This window comes from Polypterus senegalus, chromosome 1 (assembly GCF_016835505.1).
Source record: "Polypterus senegalus isolate Bchr_013 chromosome 1, ASM1683550v1, whole genome shotgun sequence".
NCBI classification, from domain to species: domain Eukaryota; kingdom Metazoa; phylum Chordata; class Cladistia; order Polypteriformes; family Polypteridae; genus Polypterus; species Polypterus senegalus.
The window spans coordinates 108,179,391-108,204,254 of record NC_053154.1 but is presented as its reverse complement, the minus strand read 5'-3'; the positions used below and the strand labels follow the sequence as shown (position 1 = coordinate 108,204,254).

At 39.5% G+C, this 24,864-nt stretch overlaps 1 protein-coding gene across 1 annotated transcript in view; it reads right to left on the bottom strand.

The window, feature by feature from the left end:
* The window catches only part of LOC120530941 (calsyntenin-2-like), a 662,732-nt gene that overhangs the window by 207,700 nt on the left and 430,168 nt on the right, over positions 1-24,864 (bottom strand). The window contains exons 7-8 of the mRNA XM_039755786.1: positions 12,195-12,452; positions 9,490-9,611 (exon numbers count right to left, since the gene is read on the bottom strand). Of these exons, the coding sequence (XP_039611720.1) occupies positions 9,490-9,611; positions 12,195-12,452 (380 nt within the window). The remainder of the gene's footprint in view (positions 1-9,489; positions 9,612-12,194; positions 12,453-24,864) is intronic.

Here is a 24,864-nt window from a genome sequence, read left to right as displayed (position 1 = left end):
GTGTCTAAATTCAGGCATTGAAAGTATGTTACATTTGAGCCCTCTTTCTTTTCCCATTCCTTTGACTTAAATAGGAATAGTTTGGCAGGAATCCTAGTCTGATACTGGGGTATTTTTTATTTTTCCAGACACTGTTCTTAGACATCATCACACACCAGCACCAATGTCATTTACACTTGTGTGGCTCTTTTATTCCTTTCCTTTTTGGTTTCTTTTTACTTTGCGCTCCAAAGCAAACAGTTTTCAGTCATTTTTGCCTTTGTTATCACCATAAAAAGCGCTTCAAAGATAAGCCTTTGAAGATGTTGCAATTCATCTCAGCAAATGCGTATTATCACATAGTAAATTTATACTGCACTTTGACATTATGAAAACCACAAAATATTATGATTTTCATGAATCAAACCACCTCAGAACAGCCACTACTTTAAGGTTCCAGTTTCAGAGTCCACATATTTAATTTAGGATGTTAGGGAGAATTGGTTGCAAAGAAGTTTTGAGCCCTGGTTGGACTGCTCCTTATAATATTTAAAGTAAATCAATGTTTTATATTTTTTTCATTTAAATTGCCTTTTCATCATTTCCACTATTGATGTGGTCATTTTATACTACAGTTCATCATCAGTAGGGATTATGGAATACAGTTTTGAGACAAACAAGAGCTCCCATCTATTTGTGTGTGTTAATTCCAACGCCTTTAGCTTTTAGCACTGAACGTTACCTCCTGAACAGTTGACTTTCTTTTTTCTGCATCAGAATAGATGCTTTGTTAGCATCATAGACATCTGGTGCTTGTCTGGCTAGCATAAGTCTAATCTGATGTTTGACAAATTCAGCCAACGGCCATACAGTAAAACACGTTAAAAGCAGGCTGCTGCAGTTCATTTTCTTGAACAGTAATCGTATTTAATCACAAAAGATAGACCCCCACGCACTCACTCAGTTAGAGATGAGAAGAAGCAACCACTTGTACCTTTCCTGTTTTTCATTTGCTATTCTTCCAGATGCTCTTCTGTTGTTGCACTAGCATAATGACTGGAGGCTCCTTATCAGTCCTCTAAGTTGATGCTGGCCGACTGCTTTCTTTTCTTTTTTTTTTATCTTTGTGCCTGCTATGATTGGCCTCTGGGAGATGGCAATTAACTCTACTGAGGAACTGTTGCTGACCTGCTGGTGTTTATCTACCATCACTAGAGAAGCAAACCTGCAACCAGATCTCATTTTAAATGAAAGCAGAAAGCTCATCCCCAAGAACTTTGTTGTTATCTGCTCCACTACATGGTGACCAGCTTTAAGAAAGAATAAACCAGAGAAGAAATAAAATGAAAGCAATGGGACTGCAAATGTGCTTACACAGGTCCCACTTGATGCATATTTTTTTTGTTTTATTATCGGTCATCAGCCTGGCAACAATACCTAATCTCCCCTCTTTGTGAGGGACTGCAGGCCACTTCAGAAAACTGGCCAGGTTATGGTCAGCCTGGACATTAGCTACAGGCCAGAGAGACAAAGTTGAACATTTTCCTTTATGAGAATCTCTTTGTCTTTGTGTGTGTGTGTGTGTGACAGTTTCTTGAGAACAGTCTAGAGCTAAAACGACTGGATGGAAAAATAACAAACTCGAAACTTCAGCCTGTTATGAGAGGACGACGTGCTGATTAGTTTTTGAGCCAAATTGTGTAAGAGAGAGAGGCACTCTAGAGGAACCTTCAAATACTGTAATTCTGCAATTAATTATGAATTCTTCTTAATAATAATGACTTATTTTATGATCTAAAAGTTCAGCATCAGGGTGGTAAATAATAACTGAAATGTTACAGAATAGTTTGGGTAACTTGGTTCTTAGGACGCAAAGCCTACTGACGCTCACATCTGAGTTTTTAAATTTAATTTATACAGCTGTGCAGGATTAAGGTTTGTTTGTGACTACACAGTTCATAGCAGGATGAGCTCATCATCCAGAGAGCTGATGACAAAAAAAGAAGCACTCATAACATAAGATGCCAACAAGTTCACTATGGGAGGGTGCCAACTCAACCAAGATATATCCTCAAGGCAGCAACAGTCCTTGGCATGTACTACAAATACTAGATTCCAAGGCCCCAAAGGTCGTTTGTGTGGACGACCCTGTAATTTTCACATAAACTCCATCCTTGGAATAGGCTGGCCAGATGTTGCAGGTTGTTTTCTTGGTCAACACAAGCAGGTGCAGTGATTCATTTACAAATGTCTTGAAGTACTTAGAATGATACATTTTCAAGTTTATCTAGAAGCAGCTTTAATTTAACTTAAAATTTTAGTGTTTTTGCAAGTAAATGGTGCATCAACCAAAATGGTGCCTCCTGACAGATGATAGAGCAAGTGAATGTATGAATAGATCACTTTTCCATTTCCATTTCCATGTATTTGCTTAGCAGACCCTTTTATCCAAAGTAAATTACAAAAGAGGTCATCATAATTGAGTAAACGTCAGGCCTGGAGAACTGTTTGCGAATAAGTATGACAGGACAAGGTTACAACATTGATCAAGTACAGAGCTCAGAACAAAATACAAGCAAGTTACAAATCACTAGGTTACAAATCTAACATCCAATATCAGTTAGAAAGAAACTGACCAAACAAAACCACCTCAGATCATGAGTAGGTTGTTCCACCAGCCATGAGCTTCACCTATAAAGAGTCTGGACTGAAATTTGATGTCACGCAGTGGTGATATCACTAGACACCATTCATCAGCAGACCAGAGTAGTTGAAACGGAGCATTGGACCTCAGAAGTGTCTCCATAATTTTAGGTGCAGACCCACTAACTACTCTGTAGGTAAGCATCAAGGTTTTGAACTTAATACAAGTTGTTACAGGGAGTCAATGTAGTGATTTGAGACTTTATGCAGTGATGATCGTCCTATTAAAAAAGACTAAAGCTTAAAAACTCCTTTAGTTTATTTTAAAGCTTCAGAGGGCCAGAACTAACCTTGGATGGGATAGGAGCCCACTGTATTGCTCATGTTTGCACACAAACACACACACACCTAGACACACACATCCACACACTTACACAGTGCCAATACGGAGTTGCATTGATCATGTGCAGACAGCAGGATTGGTTTGTTTGTATTTATAATGTCATCTCTATTGCTCACCTCCACTTTATCTGAACTGTTTCTATTCTGACAGCTGTCTTCCTTCAAGTTGGTATAATGTAAAATGCTAAGGGTTTATAGAAAATCTGGTCACTGTGCATGATTTTCCAAAGCAGACTAATTTACAGTTGAATATGTTTATGTGCTGTAATATACTGTAATACAATTGTTATTCCTTTCAGTCATTCATTCTCTGCACCCTGATTATAATTTATTAGAAGCTGAAGTCTATCCCACCAGCATCAGGGAAACAGCAGGAATCAACCCTGGACACATCAATCTATCATGGGGCACACACCCACACTCATTAACACCAGTTCAATTTAAAATAATAAACTATAAACTGTGTGAACCTGGCCCGGACACAGACAGGCGGACATGTTGTTAAAACACCACCACACGTTTATTCTACAATATTTACAACAATTGGTCACAAAGACCCAAGTTCATTGGTCACTCAGACCCCAGTCACGTGCACAAATACCCCAATCACAGTCCTGGCCACAATGCCTTTCTCTTCGGGCCGCCTCCACAGCTCTCCTGAGCTTTGTCCTTCCGCCTCCCGACTCCAGCCTCGAATGAAGGGAGATGGCCCCTTTTATTCAGTCCCGGATGAGCCCCAGGTGTTCCCGGCATTCCTCTTCTAGCCACGCCCCAGCGTGGCGGAAGTGCCGGCTGTCCTCCCGGCAGCTCTCCGGGTGCCGTCCTAATTCTTCCCCCCAGCACTTCCTGGTGTGGCGGAAGTGCTGGGGTAACAGGTCCCCAAGGCATTGGGGTGCCTCCTGGCGGTGACCACGGGCCCCTACAGGGTGGAGCTTCCATGCCCTGTACCCATGGCCCCCAAAGCAGCCAGGAAGGCGACCCCCACGTGATCCAGGGTGGGCACAGATCCGGTCCCTCATGGCGTCCCGGCCGGGTCATGGCCCCTGGCATCCCTGACAACTGTTACACGTATCTGAATGAATGGAAAGTGAGACTTGTATCAAATACTTTTTGCTATTAACATAAAATACCACAGCTTGACATATCTTGTATAGTAGCTAGAGAATATGGTGGCTTTGGCATTCAGGTTTTTTTTGTGTTTTGTGCTTTTCATTTTTTTATATTGGATTTTGTGGTTTTGACCCCTGCTTATGAATTAAGGTACTATTTCTAGCTGTGGTATTGAATTTGTTTGCTTTTAGGTTTGCCTCTGTGGACCGACATATTTATTACTTACTAAATATTTAAATATAATAAATTTCTTTGGTTTTCTTGGACTTTTGTTTCAGCTTTCCCTCTCTCCCTTTTCGAACATTTGCAGTACAGGTCTGGCTTTGCTTGTTTTTGAGGCCAGCAATTATTCTCTAACAGTTTAAACAATCAGGTTCATGAGACTTATGTGCAGAGATTAAACTATTTCACTCTGGATCAGTGGCATATTTTCATTTCAATTTTATAAACTCTGAATCTTTTAGTTTAAAGTTTGGAAGTATAGAAGGATGCTCTCTGTTACCAATGTAATTTGCCATTGCGATTGAATCTCTCACTCTCCATTTTCATAAGCGAGGAGATATTCAGAATATCATAAGCGAGGAACTTTAAAAGAAATTATCTTTTTATGCAGATGACTCAGTACTGTACATTACTACCAAATATATTAGGTACATTGTAGGAATTTCATGGAATTCAATGATTTAAAATTGAGTCATATAAGTGTATATTATTCCCAATAATTACTTGTACCCTATAGATTTTATTCAATCAATTTTCACTTAAGTCTCCCAAATGTTGACATTTTCAGGAATCACAATTAAAAAAAATAAAGATCTACTTAAATCTGATTTTCCATAACCTACTGGAAGTGAAACAAATAGGCATGATGGACTGAATGTTCTCCTCTTATTTGTTAGATTTCTTATTTTCTATATTGTAAATTAAGAGAGATTTTATTAGGTAATAGATTAATACATCTTTCTTTAAAAAATTAAGACACAATTGGAAACATGATTATTTGGATCACAAAGAGGTTGCAATTTAAATAATCTATATTAAAAAGATCTAAAGACGGTCTTGGGCATGGCACTGCCTAATTTCTAATTATGCTTACTGCATTCTGTATTCTTGGTGTCTGGATGTGGCACTTAGTGCCACTGATCTACTTCCAGGTCACTCTCCTACATATGGAAAAGTCATCTCAGATAAAGGAGTGTTGGAATCATTGGATGGAAAGATTTGCTCATCAGATTGGACAGCCATACTCCACCATAGCAAACCCAGGAGTGGGTAGGTGGCCAGTTGGCCGAGGTCTCCAGGACTGTGACTTTATTTTTGACTTACTCTTTTACGATTTTAAATATGCCCCATTGTTAACTGGCCATATTTCATCAATTAATTAATGGAAAGATATTGTTGGTTTCCATTATGTTTCCTCAGTACTACCTTGCTCTTTGTGCATTTTAACAAAACTGCATTAATATGTGTTTACTTATCAGTATAATCTATACTTGTATTTTTACTGAGAATTGTTTTCAGCACTCTTCTCCAGCACTCAGTGAAGAGCGCTATAGAAAAAATAAGTTGTATTGTATTGCATTGCATTGTAAGGTTTGGAGCGAATCAGAAAGGATTAAAACTGTACCAGCTTGGCTAGATTTGGAAAGGAAATCTTCTTGCAGTTCCTCTTTGTATGCTTATGTTTGTGCACCTCCACCACAACTATCATTACTTCAAAAGGAATCTGGTGGTTTAACACCATAATATGGCATCAGTGTAGTCACTTTTAAGTTCAACATTTTACTGTTATTTACACCTGTACAAGATAATCACTTTTTCAACCATCCTTCACTTTCAAAGTTTCCAATACTTTGGCATTGGGAGATTTTATAATGATGATCCTAGTGTAAGACTCAAATATCTACAACTCAGATTTAATCTTTCATAAACTCATTTCTTCCACTAAATGCAAGTTGGATTTTTTTTTCTAAAGACATATGACAGGTTTCCATAATACTCCTTTAGTAATCAAAACTATATGAAGCTATATTATATAATAAGTACCTTTATCTCTGTTAAAATCATCTTTATATGATTTAAGGCAGTGTGAAAGAGATTTCATAATTACAAATGAAGAACAGAAATCAAAAATTGAAAAGATATGTTCATCATCAGTATGGAATTCAACTAAAAGTGCATTAGTAAAAACTTATCTCAAACTTTACCAACATCAAATATCTCAATTGTGAGTTATCAAGTGCCTGTCCCAATTAGTCACATGTCTGCTCATCAATCAGGCCATACTGGGAAAAATATTGACCTACTTTTCAGCCAGTACTGGAACCACTGTTATTTCCAAGCGATTTACTGCCTTGTTCAGAGAATTCAGGTCAGATGGGGGAGCATGCACTGGTACAGCACGTTGCTGCACCCACCACACGATGAAATAGCTTGGAATCCTCGTTTGCAGCCCCCCAGGCAGACACGCGGTCCAGTCCCATCCTCCGGAAATGACCCTCTATATGCCTCAGTCAAGTGTTACATGGGGGTCCCCTTGGCGTGGACCAGCCATTCTGGTCCTCAATAATGAGGACACTGTGAGCCAGATCACCCTTTGGTAATAGCGCCAAATGGTCATAGTGATGTAACTGACTCTCCCTTACAATGCAGATAATGTGTCTGATTTAGGACTCAATGAGCAACTGCTCATTCGGCACAAAGTCAAGCCAGTGGTACCAAAGGATTCTCAGAAGACACACAGTACCAAAGGAGTCCAGTCTTCATCTTAGGTCACTGGATAGCACCCCTGTCTCACAATCATATAGCAAGACAGGAAGCACCAGGACTCAAAAGAATTGGACCTTCATCCTGCAGAGATATCAGGAGTGCCACAAACCCTTTTCCAGTGACCTCATGACCCCTATACTCTGGCACTTTGTCTACTGACTTCATGGAAAGATTCCTCAGAGTCATGAATGTCGCTGTTGAGATAAGTAAACCTCTCGATGTGGTGGACACTGTCTCTGCAGATGGACACACTACTGATAGATGTGCCCAAGAGGTTATTAAAGGCCTGGATCTTCTAGATCAGTGAATCTTTCTTCACCAACAGATGCCATACAGTACAACCTTGCCCAACACCTAGTCCATGCAAGCACTAAACAGAATAGGAGCAAAACACACCCCAGATGAACCACAGAATCAACTGGGAAAAATGCAGAGATTCTGCCTCCACTCTGCACAGCACTCACAGTACCAGTGTAAAGGCTGGCCGTGATTTCCAGCAACTTCAGGAAGATCCAGCGAAGTCTCAGGATGTCCCACAGGAAAGCATGATCAACTAAGTTGAACGCTTTATGCAAATCAACAAAGAAACTCTGCTGATATTCATGTTTGCACTCGATGAGAACCTTCAGTGCCAGTATGCGGTCGATGGTAGACATCTTAGGCATAAAACCAAATTATTCTGGTCACTGGGAGGTGAGTAAGTGATTGCAGATCCTATTGAGGATATCAACGACCTTACCCAGCACAGAGGGCAGTGTTATTCCCCTCTAGTTGCCGCAATCCAGGCGATTACCCTTCACTTTCCAGATAGGGATGACAAGTCCCGTTTTCCAGTGAGATGGGATGATGTCCGTCTCCCAAATACAAACAAAAATTGCTTGCAATGCCAGGAGGACAGCCTTACCACTAGCCTGGAGAAGTTCACCCTGAATACCACAGATCCCTGCAACCTTCCCTACCCTCAGCAGGTGCCAAAACTGTGCAATGTCAGTGGGATTGGGTGGTTCACAGCTAATTGGAGAATCAGCCTCAAGAATTGTGGACCCGTAACCACAAATAAACAAAACAAAAAATCTTAATTCAATTCCCTTTTTCAATATACGGTACTAGCCCATAATCTAAGGAATAAAGCAAAGCAAAAAGTCTTCCTCTTCTTTTTTGTAGATTTCTTCCAATAGAAATAGCAACACAGCAGCTTGGTGCCCACTAAATCTCATACATGTGTGTGGTAGTGACACTGTAGCTTTGCGACACATACTGTATTTAAGATGATGCCATTGTAAGAAAGTGCCATGAATGTCAAAACACAACCCAAAGCCAAAGACAGCACCCCAACTAAAGATGCAAAAGCTAAAAAAGGATTAGTAAATTGTGGGAATGTCACTAAAACTGGCCTCACAAGGTCTTCACATTAAAGCAGTTCTTGCCCTGTCTATGTTATTGCTGTCTTTCATGCACTCACATACTTACTGAACTCACACATGCACACACACACACACATAAAGTCTGACTAGTTCTGATTTATACTTCAGATACCGTAAACAAAATGAATGCTACAAAAACACAAGTGGAGAAGTGCACACTTCACACAGAAGATCTGTTCATACTGTTAAACAAGCTAAGTGAAATTGTTACAGAAAAAAAAATCCAGGAGACATGAGCAAATATTAGTGGGCAGGTGAGGGTGAACCACTAGACATCTTCATTCATATTTAGTCAATTATGCTGCAGAACAGTCTTTGATCTCTTTCTGTATTTCCCACCCACGCTCCTCTGTGTGATACTAGGGGGCAGAACACATCATGTCATTGCTGGTCTTTAAAATAAACTTTGGTACTTGATATTTGTATTTGCACATTACATAAACAAATAAAAAAAAATTAAGTACTAGGTCAACATTTTTTGTCTGACAGCCACACTGCTTACTGCCTCGTGCTATGTTTTGTGCCATTGGCATGGCTAGAAAGCTCAAACAAGCCCATAACAGTGATGACATGCAGACTATAAACATTGGTCTTTTTCAGAAATTGTGTTCACTTCTACCCAGACCAGCATATGTCTGGCTCCATGGGAAGTTTCCTTCAAAAGCATTTAGTACATGTGCCCTGTTTTTTTTTTTTTTTTTTGAAATGCTACATTTATCTTAGTATTTGAGCCTGCAATCACTTCTAGGCACCACTTCACACTTCAATGGGAGGTACAGAACTGTTTCATTAATGCCACAGGCCTGGGCTGGGCTTTGGTTGCGTCATTCTACAGTGTTAACAGCTCATGTTGGGTTAAGTCTTAAGAATTTTTTTACTATTTAATTAATTTGTTTTAACATTAGTACTTTTTTACACATACATTCTTAAACTCCTTAATTCATTTCAAGGTGTGAGACCCTACTCCCTATCTCAGCATCACAGGGCACAAGGTAGCAAACAGCACTGGACAGGGCACCGATTCATCATAGAGTAGCTTCTTAGCCAAATATTACATTCTTTAACATTTGTAAGCTGCACCACTGTGAAACATGGCTTCGTGTAGCAGATAAAAAAGCATCACAAAAGCTTATTGAGGGTAGTAGTAAAAAAAACAACCTACCTGCTCCAGCTTCCAGTGGAATTCGGCAGGACGGAAAGTGTCCACTTGGTCAAAATCTCTGCGCAGTAAAAACACAAGGCGACAGTTGTGCACATAGAGGGCGTAATGGTGTCTGTTCATTTCTGTAAGTGAACCGAAAGAAGGACAAACTTAATTTTATTGATTGACTCAGATCCATGAAAATATAACTGAGGGGTGTCGGCAAAGCTTTGGGGGAAAAAAAACTACTAAAATAAAACATCAGACACAGACGACTGAGGGGTGCATCTCATTAAGAAGGAAAGAGTCTGATGAAGCCTCATTAAGATAATGAAGCATAAGCTTAAAATGAGTCCTGCAGAAAGATACTGAAAACAGTGTAACTATTAACAAAACAAAGCAAAAAAAAAAAAACCTCTGGATTGAGATATATGAGTGCTGCTCACACTGCCTACATTATCTGACATAACAGTTGAGCCCTCAGGAGTGCGTGGATTTTTTATGTCTCTGTAGATCCCAGTCTGTTCAAAAATGGAATAATGCAGCAGAAAGCCGCAGATAGGATCTGACCAAGTAGAATTTGTTTTACAGAAATATACAACAAATCAGTCTTTATTTTACATAACATTCAAAGCAAACACTGTCACAAGAGGCTTTATAAAACAAAAAAGAATACAATACAAAGCAACCAAAGATTCACAATTGTTTTATATGCATAAAGAAAGAAAACAAGAATGGGAGGCCATTCTTGTTGTTTTATATTTTAACAAAGTGTTTATGTGCATGAAGGAGATTTTAATTAATCAGTTATATATACAGTATATATGACACGTTGCGCCATCACAAGCATGTTTACAAGCAAAAATGCAATATAAAGTGAAACGTCAATGCTGTATGCAGCAAAAGGGAAGTCTTCAAGTTTGGTCCTGTAGTTTTATCAAATTGAAAATAAATGTCAGATTGGTCCAGAAAGAACAAGTAGCATTCAAACGACAGAAGTAACTGAGCTATTGATGATCAGTAACATTCAGCTGATTCTACAATAACGGGTCGGAAAGATGACTGTATGTGAGCTTACAGTAGCATGGCCAGGATGTAAAAACTGTTTGTTGTTGTAAAGCACTGAAGGCTGCATTACAAGGGTACAAAGAGGCTTGTTCTTGGGGTAGTGGAACGTGCTTTCCTCTTGTCGTTGTTCTGTTTGGATGGCAGCATGGCCGAGTGATGAATCACTAGCAGCAAGGCCTTTCAGCTGCCATACCAAAATGTAATGCAGCTACAGTAGCTGCCATGTTCTCCACTGTGAATCTGTAGAAGTTGGTGAGGATGCAGAGCAACAGAATGACTTGTCAGCCTTCTCCAAAAGAAAAGTTGCTGGTGATACACAAAGCTAAGTAAATCCCAAAGAACTTTAGCTATTCAATTTTCTCACAATCTTTTGTGATTTCTTTCTATTTTAATTTTGTGATTTCATTCTCTTTCAGTTTTTTTTTCTGAGCCTTATAAAATGTTCTGGTGATTCTGACTGCAGAGGCAGATTTTGTGAGACTGACCAAAAGATAAGACGTGGGCAAAATATAGCAAAAGGTCAAAATCTGAGAGATTGTGAACACAGGAAACCAAAAATCAAAACATGCAGAAAACAAGATTTTGTTTAATATGGCAAAAGTGTATGCAAAGATAGGGTCTATTTGCAAACTAGGATACAAAAGCATAGAAAGGGTGACCTTTAAACCCATTGTGAATTAGCACAGTGGCTGTAAATTACTTAAGCACTCCCCCAGTAATCGTAACGCCATTCCACATGATGGATACAAAGAATAGCAACTCCGCAGGAGACAAAAGAGCAGCTGAAACGGTTCAAAATAAAAATATAAAATACAAATGAAATGGTGAAATATAGTTTTAATAATAGATAAAGATTCCTTGGACAAAAAAAAAAACAAAATGGAAAGGAATACAATTAGATACTAGCATTAATAAACAGAAGAGCAAAAAAATACAGAGATTCTGAAACTAACGCTGTTTCTTTATTTAAAGTTTTCTTCAATTAGTTTATTTTTGTATTTTTTTGTTAGTTTTATTATTTTTCTCCACTATGCCATTTTGTTTCAGGTGTTGTCATTTGAAGAGTGCGTTGCTAAGCTAGGGTTACAAGGGACGTGTCCCCTGAGGTCACACCACATAACTCCATCGATGCAATGGTTTAAAAGCCGACACCTTGTAGCCATCATTATCCAAGTTTTTAATATTTTATAATACACTGAGCAATTTATTTTGGCCATTTTCTTGGCTTATTAGAATGTATATTTTTTTGTCTTTCTTTGCCAATGATACACATTTCATTTCCTGGTCCTTATTTCATTCAGTCTCTGCACTTCTCTAACAGTGTCAGAACACCTAAATAATGTAATAACTGGTACATGACACCCTCCAAGAGGTTTGTATTGAACAATAAATATTTATTTTACCTTTCACTGACATTCTTCCACAGGAGTAAATCAGCGAGGCAGGCTACAGGGTTGTTTTTTTTTCACTAAAGGACTCACAAAAAGCCAGTTTTCCAAGTTTTTCAATGAAATGCAACACTTCCAGTAAGTCTAATCTGTAGGACATGACACCTGATGCTCTGTCCAGGGCACATGTTTGTGCCTTTAATGGAGTCCTTGCACTTGCACCTACGCACTAATATACAAAAATTCAGCAATTACCCACATGTCACTTACCGGTCTTATCTGAATTGCACAGAAGGGTCTCCTTTTCTGCTCGCAGACCTGGACTTGGGCCATGTTTCATCCAGGTCGCAATTGTAAACTGATCTGTTAGATTCTTGGGAACTACCCTGTCGGGGATCTTGGCCGCCTGTCTGCCATCAAATTTAAATATCAGATCACTGTCTCGTCCACTGTCTGTCAAAAGATCGGCTGTCCAGTTTGATGTGGCACTTGGGGCTGGCAGCAAGTCTGTACTTCCAGATGTGGCCCCTGTAGTATTCAGATAAAAAGAGAAAAAGAACAGCGATGCTTTCATATTATTACAATTCATGTTCTATTCTTCTGAACAAGGTTTATTTCTCCTTTGAGACTACTTTGTGTATAATAGGGGGAGTTCAAAGTCATTTGCTCATCTTTTATAACATTCTGCAAAAGTCACAAGAGTACACTAAATACATAAAAAATCCTTCAGGTGTAATCACACATAACAGGGATTCTCAAACCATAAATTAATGAATTTTTCACTTTTAGGGTTACAGGACTCAGGTGCCTGTCCTTTGAAGATGAGGCCGAGGGCAGGAACACCATTCAATCATACTTACCACATCTCCATACTCAGTCATACCAGGCACATTCTTTTTAAAGCACACTGGTAGAATGCACAGACATGACACGGACAATAAATGAGCCAGCATCAACCCACTGTGCTGCTCAGAATAAAACCCACATTTAAAAATATTAGTACCCTTAAAACAAAACGCAATATGGCAACACAAAAGCACCATGCAAAATTCACCATTATATGTACCTACATATACAAATACCTATAAAGTTATAATAATGCTTACAAAATTGCCTTTTTTTTTTGCACTGTGAAGTACTGACGTCCCTTCCAAGGTTGGTTCTTGCCTTGTTGGCAATGCTGCTAAATTAATCAAGTATGTGAGAAAATGTTAAGTTCAACTTTCTCTTTTATTGGATGGCATTGTGTTTACCATTTAGGCAACAGAGACCAGTTTATATTGGACCACCTCATAGCGGGGCCGGCTGTACACTGGGGCAAGAGGGGGCAATGCCCCCTTAAACAAACGTCCTGCCCCCTTAGATCAAACTTTTAGAAGTTGAGAAAGAAAATAATAGATTGCCCACAAACTGAATATGGACAAGATTTACTACAGTAGCTGAAAAATCCACTGGAAAAGGCACAAATGAGATGATAGGTTTCACCTCTTGTTCGCTCTTTCCCTTTGTGCTTTGTTTGTGCGCAGCTCACACAGTACTCGCAGAGAACCCCCACGCACCCTCCCCCCAGCTAAACATCCAATCAATGCAAATGACCCGGTGTCAGGTTTCTAAGCAGGCAGGGCTGCGCAAAATGAGTTGTGCAACAGCGGGAGGCTTTGAGGAAGCAGCAAGTCTCTGTCGTCAACATCATAGCGACTCGTGATATAATTAACAACAACTAAAAATACATCTATATTTGTACAGTTAATGGGGGACTAGTCCATTGTTTTCACAGTTTCAGTCTGGTAGAGAAGTGTTTCTTTCTCTTTTCCTCAAGCACTACTGTGTCTGCTGCATAGAGCCAACTGGAGGACCTGTGTCTGTCCGTCAGACCCAACACAAAGCCTCGCCTCAGCTTCAACTCTGCACTCAACAGTTTTCTCGTTTCATATACTGATGTAATCCCAGCGATTTTAGTAAAGATTATTCACTTTCCACCCCAGCTTCCAGCAGCTCACAAAGGAAAAGTTAATGCTGTGAGATGTCCTTTTTTCCAAGCTTTTAAAAGTGTGGCTGCCCTGCCTGTACCAATAGCAGTAGCAATGATGCTGCTGCTGGTACATCAGAGACATCAGCTGGCATGTCTACTCCTGTGGCATCAACAGGCACTGCTTCTCCTGTACCTCTGCCAACAATTGCTGCCCCAAAGCAACCTGCTCAGCTACCCAGTGACTTAAATGGCAATACACCATCCCAGCCAATACTGGGTAGTTACCCCAAACGTGTATTTGGTGGTACAACATTAAGATCATTCAATCCTGCCTGGTACCGCACACGACCATGGCTGGAGTACTCTGTTGTGCGGGACTCATGCTTCTGTTTCCCCTGTCGGAAATATGGCAGCACTGTTAATGAGAGGGATGTAGTTTTTACCTTAACTGGTTTTAACAACTGGAAAGCAGCACTTGATCGAGACAAGGGGCTACAGAGGCATGTGTCCAGCCACAACCATGTGCATGCTTCAACCATCTGGACTGAGCATAAAAGCAGAGAGGCCACAGGGGGGCTGATAAAACACAACTTGAAAAAAACCATTACTATGTCAAGAGTATCGGTAGTGCTGTAAGGTTTCTCTGTGTAAATGAGTTGGGGCTCCTGGGACTGCAGAAACCTTGAGACATGATGCAGCGGTAATGATGATGACATTGCTTCAGGTATTTTTCTAAAACTGATGGAATATACCTTAGAGAAGGATAAGAAGCTAGCAAGCATTGCTAAGGGTGTCCCAAAAATGCAAAATACACATCTAAGGATATCCAAAATGAAATTATCCAAACACTGGCTGACATGGTGCTTGGAGAGTCAGGAAAAATATGAAAGTGCTGATTCTGCAGGGTTTTGCCTCAAAAGTGATGGGACCAGGGATAGGTGCAATGTGGAAAATGTGTCTGTAATAATACGGTTTGTCAGAAATTCCATGCCAGAGGAGCATCTTATTGGGTTGCTTGACTTGTAACAACTTGATGCAGAGTACATCACCTCTGAGATGCTGTTACAGCTTTCTGATGCTGGCTACAGTGCTGACAGTATACTTAGCCAGTGTTATGATGGGGCTTCTGTGATGAGTGGGGTTAGAGGTGGTGTACAAGCTCTGCTCCAAAAGAGGCTTGACAGATATGTCCCATACATCCACTGCTACAACCACCAACTGCACTTAGTGGCTGTGCATGCCATGCAGAGTGAGCCGTGTGCAAAAGATTTTTAGCCTATCTAGTTCACTCTACAACTTTTTTCACCACCACTATGTGCTCAATAAACATGATGCACCTTGTCTAAAAAGGCTGCTTGAGATCAGATGGACAAGCCACTATGAGGTGACAAGGTGCACTGTGGACAATCAAGAACAAATCCTTAGTATCCTATCTGAGATGACAGAGGATGATGATGCTGCAGTTGACCTGTGTACCGAGGCATCAGGCCTGCTATGCCAAATTAAGAGGCATCACTTCTTTTAGATTGGAAAGTTCCCAGTGCGGGTGCTTGGTGTCTTGGAACCAGCAAATGCTATTCTACAGTCTCAGTCAGTTGATCTGTGCAGTGCTTCTGAGGTTGTTAGTGCAGCACTAAACTCCTTAAAAAACATCCGTGAGGAAGACTGTTGGGGAGTGTCATCTCCTGATGAGGAAAAGTCATATCCAACAGAGAAGGAGAACAATGATCAAACACCTGGGTCAAAGTGTTGTGCTCTCAACCTTGGGCCATACAGACTCTGGTGACCCTACCATTTCACCTATCAGTTTCTGAAAAGATCCCTGCTCAACATCCTTGACAGGGCCATTTCAAAAATGGAAATTAGATTTTCACACAAGAATATTGACCTGATGAGAGTCATATCTAGTCTTGCACCCAAATCTAGCACATTTCTAGATCCCCTCCTGTTGCACCCTCTGGCTGTGATGGCTGGCACTGTAGCAGATGTTGTAAGTCTGAAAAATGAAGTTCTTGTGGCAAAACAGATGCTGCTCAAAAAAATGTTTAAAGGAAACAGACCTGTCCACTGTGAAATGTAAACTCCTGCAGGAGTACAAGGAAGCCTTTCCTGAGTTGCATAAATTGTATGTAAGAGCCCTGGTAATTGGTGTGTCTTCAGCATCGTGTGAGAGTTCCTTCTCCATTAAAAACTTTAATGTAATACAAAAATATACAGATTTAGCAACTAAATTCTTAAGTTATCCAAGAGGAAGGAGTGATACATTGCTAATTGTTCCAAATCCATTTTTCCGATAGTGCCTTTTGGACTGTCTTACAGTTTTCCTTCAAACAAAGTTTTAGGATCACTTGTACTCATTCTCACCAAAGTACTGATGATTCAAAAGGACTGAAATGACCAGACAACAGATAGCTAATGTGTTGACTGGGTAGTACAACAAATAAAACAATTTATTTCTTGTATAGCTTAAAATCACACAAGGAAGGCCTCAATGGGCTTTACCAGGCCCTGTTCTTTGACAGCTCCCCATTCTTGATGAGACGAGAAAAAACTCCCCCCCTCCAAAAAAAAAGAAAATCTTAAAGGGAACAAAAAAATGGAAGAAATCTTGGGAAAGGCAATTCAGGGGGAGACCCCCTTTCAGGTAGGTTGGGCATGCAATAAGTGTCATAAAATGGCGTAAATACAACACACAAAACAGAATATGGTAGGAGGAGGACCCTGGAAAGATTCAGGGAATGAAAACCGATGAAGGAAAGAGTACAAATGTTTATCGAAGAATGTCCTTGGGTAGGCCCATTTATCAATGAGAGGTTTTTGCCCTTTCCATTCAGGTTTGTGTGTTCTGGAAGTCCATGTATAACATGAACTCTGTTTGGGACTACCAGAATGAGACATAGCAACAAGATGGCAAATACTCTCAAAACAATGATAAAATTATATGATACTTAGAAAATATGTTTAAATGTGCTACAACATAATATTCTCAAACACATTTAATCCCGTTTTAGTTCACATGACCAGCACTGGGCATAGCAGGAACCATCACTGAATGGGATGGCAGCTCATCATACAGCCCACTCATTCACAAACACTTGCAGAGCCAATTACCTAACGTAACGTGTTAGAGGAAAAGCAGTATACCCTATTAATATTTATATTTAATACTCTTTATATTTTAATTTACAATAGATAAAATATGCACATAACAATGGATTGTATTATTGAATTTATGCGAAACACAATTCCCCATAACTCGGAATTGAATTAAGTGGAAAATGAAAATCTTATATTATGCCACAAAAAAAAAAACATAAGAAAGACAAAAAAGTTATGTTGAAACAATGAGAGAAAGTCAACTTTGAGACCTCTTGGCCATGAAATAAACTGCCGTTAAATTAATCCTAGTATTTACTGCAATGAGCAAGTGAGCAATGAGGTTTTGCGAAGGCAGCAATTCAACTGAAAGCCAAAAAGGGCATGCAGCCAGCCAAGATAATGAGCTCCGGCTAATTGTTTCTGGTCCGATACTGCAGACGCCTATTCTTATGGACTTTTTTTCCCTTGACTACATTCATTGAGAGGCATGCAATTATTGATATCAATAGAACATCTCAAATCAGTTCGCTTACCGAATGTGCCAAGAATCGAAAAGTCATCATCTTTTGGGGCTAATATATTCTGTCAGCGATGTCTTTCAACATTACTCTAAATTGATTTTAGTTTAAAAAGCAATCATGATTTTTTAAGACTGCCTCACAGAAGACTAGAAAGGCTGATTTTTCCCCAAGTCACATACTCCCAGTCAAAATGGCCTTTAATGAATTTAAAGTTGATGTACTAGAACTGATTAACAAGAATTTTGCAGTTATGATGAGCAGGTCTCTATTGTACAGGACATATAATTCTGCTTACATTTGAATGCTAACAATATCGGTGCTACATGAAGTGGATGGCTTGCATCTAGGCTTGCCTTTTTACATTTTTTTCCCCAGCCAAAAATACTCATAATTAACAACTTTAAATGGTTATGTACTAAGAGCATTCAGGAGAATTGATGCAGTTCTATGGCGAAAGAGCCACTGGACCAGAAGGAGAACCTTTTTCAAAAGCTCTCATTTACTGTTAATTCTGTGTTCCAATTCCCATCTGTGGTTTTAGTGAACAAATAATACAATCAAAATTACCAGTGGCACAAATTAAGCTTATGAGTAGGGTTAGGGTTAGGGAAGACTCTAAAGGTGGGGCGTTCTTCCTCTTTTTTGAGAGAAGCTAGCTGAGTTGGTTTTGGCATCTCATTAGGATGGATCCCTTACTGTTTAAGGTGTACCAAGCTTTCCAAGATGACGACCCAGTGCAGAAATGGACACCTTAAAGTGGGGCAGAGACCAGAATATGGTATCTGGAGAAAGAGGAAACTGAGCTTAAAGCCACCATAAATCTTACCAGGACAAGTCTACAAAATGAATTGATTATAGGATTAACTATGTGTTAGAATTAATTCAAATTTGGTAATTTTAAAATCACTTACCCTTTACGTATCATGTAAGTTAAAATACTTTAATAATTATAAAGGTAATTTTAAAGTAGAAGAGAGCGAAAAATGAGAAAAGGTGTTACTGAGAGGAATGGCAGATACTCTGGTAACTAAAGAAAGACGTGCAGGTGAGCTCTGTTTGGTTAGTTGTCTTATAATGATGCACAAGTGTAATTAGTTTACACGTTCATAATTTAAAATATTCTGCCATAAAGCTGCACTATCATATCTTTCCCCCATTACAATTTTCTCCCCCATTCTGAAGAGCAAATTTCTCTTAAGATAGATAGATAGATAGATAGATAGATAGATAGATAGATAGATAGATAGATAGATAGATAGATAGATAGATAGATAGATAGATAGATACTTTATTAATCCCAAGGGGAAATCCACATAATCCAGCAGCAGTATACTGATACAAAAAAACAATATTAAATTAAAGAGTAATAAAAATGCATGTAAAAACAGACAATAACTTTGAGTAATGTTAGTGTTTACCCCCCCCGGGTGGAATTGAAGAGTCGCAATAGTGTGGGGGTGGAATGACCTCCTCATTCTGTCAGTGGAGCAGGACAGTGACAAAAGTCTGTCACTGAAGCTACTCCTCTGTCTAGAGATGACACTGTTAAGTGGATGAAGTGGATTCTTCATGATTGACAGAAGTTTGCTTTGTGCCCGTCGCTCTGCTACAGATGTTAAACTGTCCAGCTTTATTCCCACAATAGAGCCTGCCTTCTTAACAAGTTGGTGTTTACTAATTTAGCAGCTTAATAAATGTTGTTTATAAAAATGGAACAATGTCCTATTGTGAAGAAAAGGCATGTCGGTTGTACATGTAAATTATGTAGTACTACAATTGTACTAAAGTACTTTAAACTATTCTGATTTTAAAGTCTTCCTGACTTTCAATGTGCATTCCTGTAAATCCTTTGCAAAAGAATGCCATGTTTTGTACTGCACGGAGAATATTCACAAATGATGACTACCTTTTGTTATCTCAAAAATGTTAAAAATTTGACTTGATAAACAATGATGCTGTTGAAAAAACTCAGTGAATTTATTTTTTAGTGATAAAGTTTAAATCTCTTCTTGAAGAATTAATCACCATTGCAAACTTGTAAATGCACTGTTCAATGCTCTGATATAAACAGTTTCATTTTAAAATGAAATAACTCAAAATACTGTTTATCCCAAAATCCAAAATCATATTTTATTTACATACTAAAAAAGTAGAAAAGCAAAAGTAACCATTTAAATAACAAAGACACTACTTATAAACTCTGGTTCTGTATTCCAATTACTGTGAAATCGCTGCTTGTAGCTTTATGCTTTGAGCATTGTCATTACAAATGGTAATTGTTTCACTTAAATACAGTGCCTATAAAAAGTATTCACTGCTTGGGAAGGTTTCACATTTTATTATTATATACCACTGAATCACAGTGGGTTTAATTTGTCTGTTCTGACACTGATCATCCGATAAAGGGTTTTTAATGTCAAAGTGAAAACGGATCTCAGCAAAAGTGATAAGTGACCGTGTAAGCATTCACCCTCTTTAGTGTGACACACCTAAATCATCACTGGTGCAGCCAGTTGGTTAGAGAATTCACCTGATTGGCTCAATTGAGATCACCTGTCTGTCCGCCACAGGTTTCAGGTCATTTTTGTATAAATGTGCATGTATGTGTAGGATGAGTCAGTAATAGTAATAAAATTATAATCTACACAGTAGATCTACACACTGAGTATTAGAAAGAACACCCAAGAAACACCGTGAAAAGGGGACTGAAAAGCTGAAATCACAAATGGATGCAAGAAAATATCCAAGTCACTGCATATCCCTTAGAGTCCAGTTAAAGCAATCATTAAAACATGAAAAGAGTATGAAAGAGCTGTAGAGCAACACTGAGATATTATTCAAGAAGTTGACCAGAGAGGAAGGCTACCAAGAAACCTATAAGTTACAACCTAAAGGGGCTGAGGTTAGAGAGACTATACAGGACACAACTGTTGCTCAGGTGCTTCACCAGTCACAGCTTTATGGGAGAGTGGCAAAATGATGCCACTGTTTAAAGAAATGCAAATGACACCTGGATAACGGGAGATGCTGAAGTCAGCTGGAGATGAACTCTTTGTACTGAAGAGACTAAAATTGAGCTTTTTGCCCATCAGACTAAACACCACGTTTGGCATTGGCCCAACACTGCACGTTATCCCACCATACCATCCCCATCATGAATCATTGTTGTGGCAGCATCATGCTGTGAGGATGTTTCTTTGCAGCAGGTTCTGGAATAATAATAATAATACATTTTATTTATATAGCGCCTTTCCCACACTCAAGGCACTTCACAGAGTTTAAGAAAGAACGGCAGGATATACAGTATACAGCATTGTATTAAACCAGATAAATAAATAGAGTAAGATAGTAAATTCAGAGAAAAAGCCTAACAGACAACATAATTGACGGTCTAGCACACACACACAGGTTACATGAGCATCTTGACAGAGAGGTAAACTGAGAGAAGGGTAATAAAGTCAAGTAGAGCTAAACGCCTTCCTGAACAGATGAGTTTTGAGTTGTTTTCTAAAAGAATTCATGGAGTCAGCTGACCTGATTAATTTCGGTAGGTCATTCAAGAGTCTGGGCGCTATACAGCTGAAGGCACTGTCACCCATGGACTGTAGATTAGTGTGGGGCACAACAAGATTGCCAGAATCAGAGGACCTTAGTGAGTGGGCAGGCACATAGTGATGGAGAAGGTCACTGATGTAGTTTGGCACGAGGTTGATAAGGCTTTGTAGGTTATTAGTAGGATTTTATATTCGATTCTGTAAAACACAGGGAGCCAGTGAAGACGGAGCAGGATGGGTGTGATGTGCTCACTGTTGCTGGTTCGAGTAAGGACTCTTGCAGCCAAATTTTGAATAAGCTGGAGCTGTGATATAAGATTAGAAGGGGCACCTGCCAGTAGGGAATTACAATAATTGATGTGGGATGTGATAAAAGCATGGACAAGTTTCTAAGCATTAGAAAAGGAGAGGAAGGAGCGAACACGGGATATGTTATGGAGGTGAAAGTAAGAAAGTTTCTTAATGTGATTTATGTGAGCAGAGTAAGAAAGGGAGGAATCAAAAATGACACCAAGATTCTTTGCAGTAGAGGCAGGTCTGATGAGATCACCGCCAAGATGGACTGGGAAGGAGCTCATTTTATTAAGTTGCACTTTAGTCTCAATTTGCAGGAGTTCAGTTTTGTTGCAATTTAATTTTAAAGAGTTCTGCTCCATCCAGGTTTTAATTTCACTAAGGCAGGTTGTGAGCTGAGAAAGCTCTGATGAAGTTCCACTTTGTAACATTGAAGTAGATCTGAGTATCGTCTGCATAAAAATGATAGCCCAGTCCATAGCTATGAATAATATGGCCAAGGGGAAGCATATAAATACAGAAGAGAAGAGGGCCGAGGACAGAGCCCTGAGGAACTCCTTGTGTGACTGGCGCAGAGCTGGATCTGCTGTTGCCAAGACTAACAAACTCTTGCCTATCAGTCAGATGGGACTTGAACCACTGGAGGGCAGTGCCAGAGATACCCAGCATGTTCTCCATTCTGGACAGTAGAATGTCATGTCTGACAGTGTCAAATGCTGCACTGAGGTCTAATAGAATTAATATGCTGGTTTGTCCAGAGTCTGCTGCCATAAGCAAATCATCGGTTACCCGTAGCAGAGCAGTTTCACAGCTGTGCTGTGCCCTGAAACCAGACTAAAAGGGTTCCATAAAGTTATTAGTGGTTAAGTAATTGGTGAGCTGGAAGGCTACAACACGCTCAAGAGCTTTTGACAGAAAAGGTAAGTGGGTTAATAGGCCGAAAATTGTTAAGACTGTCAGCATCAAGACCAGACTTTTTTAAGATTGGGGTTACAGAAGCGATTTTAAAAGTGAGCGGCACAGAGCCAGTGTCAAGGGATGAGTTTATTATTGTTGTAACAGTCGGGATTATGGCATGAAGGCAGGATTTAAGTAGTGTGCTGGGGATGGGGTCTAGTACACAAGTAGTCGGTCTCATCTTACAAAGCAGGTCATTAACAAAAGCAGATGTGACTGCATGTAAGTGTAGAGAGTGAAATGAATGCAGCTAAATACTGGTGAAAAACCTGATGTAGTCTGCAAGAAACCTTCGTCTTTGGAGTTTTGTTTTCCAGAAATTACTTTAAGCTACAAAAGAATGTCTTAAAAACAGCACTGTTAAACTCCTGGAATGGCCGAGTCAGATCTCAATCCAACTGAGGATTTGTAAATGGACTTGACAAAGGCTGTTCTCTCACAATCCCCATGCAACATGTCAGTGCTGGAGCATTTTTAAAATGAAGAAATGGCAAAAATGGCAGTGTCTAGGTTTGCAAAACTGAGGTTAACATGGCTGCCAAAGGTGCATCTACTAGATATTGCCTTGAAGGAAGGTGGAGAATATTTATGTGTTTGATATTTATAATAACTTAGACCACTTTGCAGAGATCTGTTTTCATTTGGACATTAAAGAGTCTTTCGGTCAATTGGTCTCAAAAAAATCAAATTCATTGTAATTCAATGCTACTTAAAAATAAAAGATGTACACTTTTTATAGGAACTCTATACTCAATACAGTTGATTCTAATCTTATTCAGGTATGCAAACAGCTTTCCAGAACTCTGCAAGCTAACACCAGCCCTAGATTTGCTTCCAAGTAAAAAATTAACAGGAAGAGTACAGGCTGGGGGAGGATAAGTACGCCTCTGTCAGGTGTACTTAACCAGTCCGATACCCACCCAAATTTGAATTTATGTTTGAGATGAGTGGGAGAACAATGGAGTGGGAGAGACTTTTGCAACCTGCAGTATGCTGATGCTTTCATCAAGCATTTGGGGCTTAGGAAGATGTAGAAGGTATGGTTTCCATTGGAAAGTAATTCACATGAAAAAAAAGCCTGCTACTTTTAAGAAATCCCCCCATTGTTACCACCCCATGAAACTTTTACCCTCATTTTTCTCCCTTTGGCCCTGTTTTACTACCAAAAACAGGAGGATTTCCCTGACCTGGAATCACTGGGTTCAAACATTGCTAAGTTTGTTAAGATTTTTAAGCTTTCGTCCCAGCATCTTGGCTGACAAAGGAATGAGCTTTGCATTCCCAGGACATCGATTGGATCTTCGTTTCATCCTAGCTACTGAGTGATTACAACAAGCATCAAATACAGTTATATTCAATTGATTCAATTTGTTCTTATATCTTTTTTTCCATGGACCAGCCCAAAATGCTGTACCTCTTTTCAAATATATCACAGCAGGCATGTAAACGAAGGACAAAAAAGTAGTCATCTATAGGGACCCCCCGGAATGCAACATTCGTTCCATAACTAACAGATGGCCCAGACAAATAAGAGGTAGGGTTACCTATAACACAGCAAACTATTCAACTGACAGATGAGACAGGAACATTTAATGGTGTCTCAATGCCATGGGCAGACAACACAACAGCATCTGTCCTGCTTGCTCCATACAATTAATGTAGAGCTGGGAAACATCAGACAAAACACCACCTCTCCTCTAGAGGGAAGGCAACTCAGCAACTGGCAGAGATGTCTGAACTACCATTAAATAGGAGTAGGAAGTGCCAAAGGAAATACTGTACCTCCTGGCTGCTTTAGGCATACAGACCCAGGTAGAGCTACATGGATGTCATGATCTGCCTTAATCAGAAAGGGCAGCTTGGGAGTCACCAGTGATATATAACACTTTAAGGAGCTCAGCAGATGAGGACTTCAGAGATATCAAATGGCTAATGTTCCTTTTTCTGTTATGGAGTTAACTTTTCCTAAAAAATGATTCCAGAGTGACCTAGTAGTATCCCTAGGAAAGGTTTTATAACCACGTCCAAAAGAGAAGCTAAAGGAGTCTAAAATTGGGAACAGAGATGGCAGGATGAAGAGAGAAGAGGTGAGACCAATCTGGTAAAGAGAGAATATTACATTAGGGATACTTTACTGGATAAGCCACCAAGTGGCGCATGGGGATTCATCTGTGTTAGGAAGCTTCAGATTGGCGTCTGGTGTCTATTGTATTACCTATGTTATTGTGTATTTTGATTTGCCCTTTGATTTTCTCTTTTTATTATTATTTATTAGTAAAGCTTTTGTAATAAAAGTACAAATGGATACACTTTACATCCTCTTGAATCTTTTTTCATATTTGCATATCCTTTTGCCGATTGTGAGGAGTGAGAACTAAACCCAGTGTAACTGAACACAAATTAGGAGGCAGACCTGAATGGGGCACCAATCCATTGCCAGCCTGAGCCACACACTCATACAACGCCAAGCCTGCATGTCTTTGAGGTGTGGTAGAAAATTAGGGGATCTGAGGAAAACCCACACATAGCACCCATAGATGGTT